The sequence below is a fragment of the Lactuca virosa genome, chromosome 4, assembly GCF_052849685.1.
Source record: "Lactuca virosa cultivar CGN04683 chromosome 4, Lactuca_virosa_CGN04683_v6, whole genome shotgun sequence".
NCBI lineage: Eukaryota > Viridiplantae > Streptophyta > Magnoliopsida > Asterales > Asteraceae > Lactuca > Lactuca virosa.
This window is the reverse complement of record NC_136429.1, coordinates 50,057,570-50,059,442: the sequence shown is the minus strand read 5'-3', so window position 1 is coordinate 50,059,442 and position 1,873 is coordinate 50,057,570. Positions and strand designations below refer to the sequence as shown.

Below are 1,873 nucleotides of genomic sequence, written 5' to 3'. Positions count from 1 at the left end.
AAGTAGATTGTTACTACTGTGATTTAGTCGACCCTTTTTTTACACCCTCTTCAGTCGGGCCATATATGTCAGATGAAAATTTTGAAGAATTGAAGAAGGCTGAAGAACAACAAGAAGAGGACAAAGAGTCATCCCGACTTCTCACTCAACGTGGTAATGATATTGCATCGGAATGCAAACAAGCTCAAGAATGGATAGACCTCAATAAAAACAAAATCAAAGAGCATGAAGAATGGATAAAAAAGACTAAGAAGGCAATCAAAATGACTGAAAAATGGCTTGCTGAGAAGGACGAGCAGTTGATACACATTATGGTGCAAAAGGATCGTTTGGAAGACAAAATGAGAATTAGGGATGACTATATAACAATGGAGAAAGAGAAGTACCCATTGCAGTTCCCTGAGTTTAAAAATTAGTTACAAAATTGTTGTAATATTATCATGATACAACTTTGGTTGCAAAAGGAACGTTTGTTGTTTTTTTTTAAATAACATCTTGTAATTGTTATAATCTGCAAACTAAATTTTATAATATAAAAGCATAGCAATGTCTTGTAAGATTTAATAAAATAATTACAATACATAATAAGTTAACAACTCTTCATTTCAAGGTTGTTTTATATCAAAATCAGCATCATAGGTTTGTGAGCAACTCGCTGAACCACCAATATTAAATGTCATTTCTGCAGTAGAAATTGTGCGACGTGCTCCACTACCGGACGCCCTTCCAGTACAATTGTTTCTCGTGTGTCCTAGTTGACCACATGTAGAACACTCTTTTCTAATTGGACCCTCGCCTTGGGATGGAATGCGGTCTGTGTTTTTTGGCCTGCCTGGCTGACATTTATCCATTATAGGTGGCTTAACAATCATCAAATCATCGGGGATATCCCATTCGGATGGCTTTGGCAAAGGGTTTATTGATTCCTCATACGTTTTCCTCAGTGTTTCGGTAAAGTAAGCATTTAATGCATACCTCGAGCAGTCTTGGTAATTGTTCACTGTTAAACATCTTATGACATGACCACAAGGTATCCCATCAAGTTGCCAATGCCTACATGTACATGTCATATGTTGGAAATCAACAATCACGTTTTGTGCCCCCTTTTTGACCTCACATTTTGTATTTGAGATCATGCGAACATCCCACTTACTAAAAGTTTTTTTGTTTTCTTTTACAATATCATCGGCCCAAGGGGTAAGTATTGATGTTGCTTCCGCTAAAAAAACAGGCAAAATGAAGAAGTTAAGATCAACAACATTAAATTAATAAAACATTAATATTAAAAATTAACTTAATACCTGCAAAGTTACGTCTTTGAAACCACCATTGTTGCATTGTTGCACGAAAAAAATCGATCAACATAAGTATCGGCACCTTACGTGCGTGTCTAGATAATGCATTTATAGACTCCGCACTGTTGGACGACATAAGATTGTATCGGTTCCCTTTAAAATGTGCCATTGACCAAGTTTATGGATTTATACTTTTTAAGTACTCCCATACTGTTCTTTTGTCTTTTTCATAACATCCATGGCAGCGTCAAAAGCATCAACTGTGTACGCCCTACAAGCCTCCCAAAAAATTCCTTTAACTGTGTTACTCTTCCCGAATCTAGATACTATGTTGAAATACAAATGAACACCACATATTCCATGATGAGCGTGAGGAAAAATGTTGGCAACGGATGTTACTATAGATGGAGACCTATCAGATATAATTGTAAGCTCCTGCATATTTCCTATGCAATCACGTAGTTTTTGAAAAAACCATGTCCAAGAATCAGTACACTCATTTTTGCATATACCATATGCAACCGGTAATATTTGGTTTTGTCCGTCCTTAGTAACTGCAAGTAACATGGTACCTTTGA

General features: G+C 36.3%; 1 protein-coding gene across 1 annotated transcript; it reads right to left on the bottom strand.

Annotated features, from left to right (window-relative positions):
- Positions 1–605: 605 nt before the first annotated feature.
- Positions 606–1,464, bottom strand: LOC145104415 (uncharacterized). The gene is made up of 2 exons (XM_079041663.1): positions 1,302–1,464; positions 606–1,219 (listed from the first exon to the last, which is right to left on the bottom strand). The coding sequence occupies exons 1-2, from the start codon at positions 1,462–1,464 to the stop codon at positions 606–608; spliced, it is 777 nt and encodes a 258-aa protein (XP_078897789.1).
- Positions 1,465–1,873: the final 409 nt, after the last annotated feature.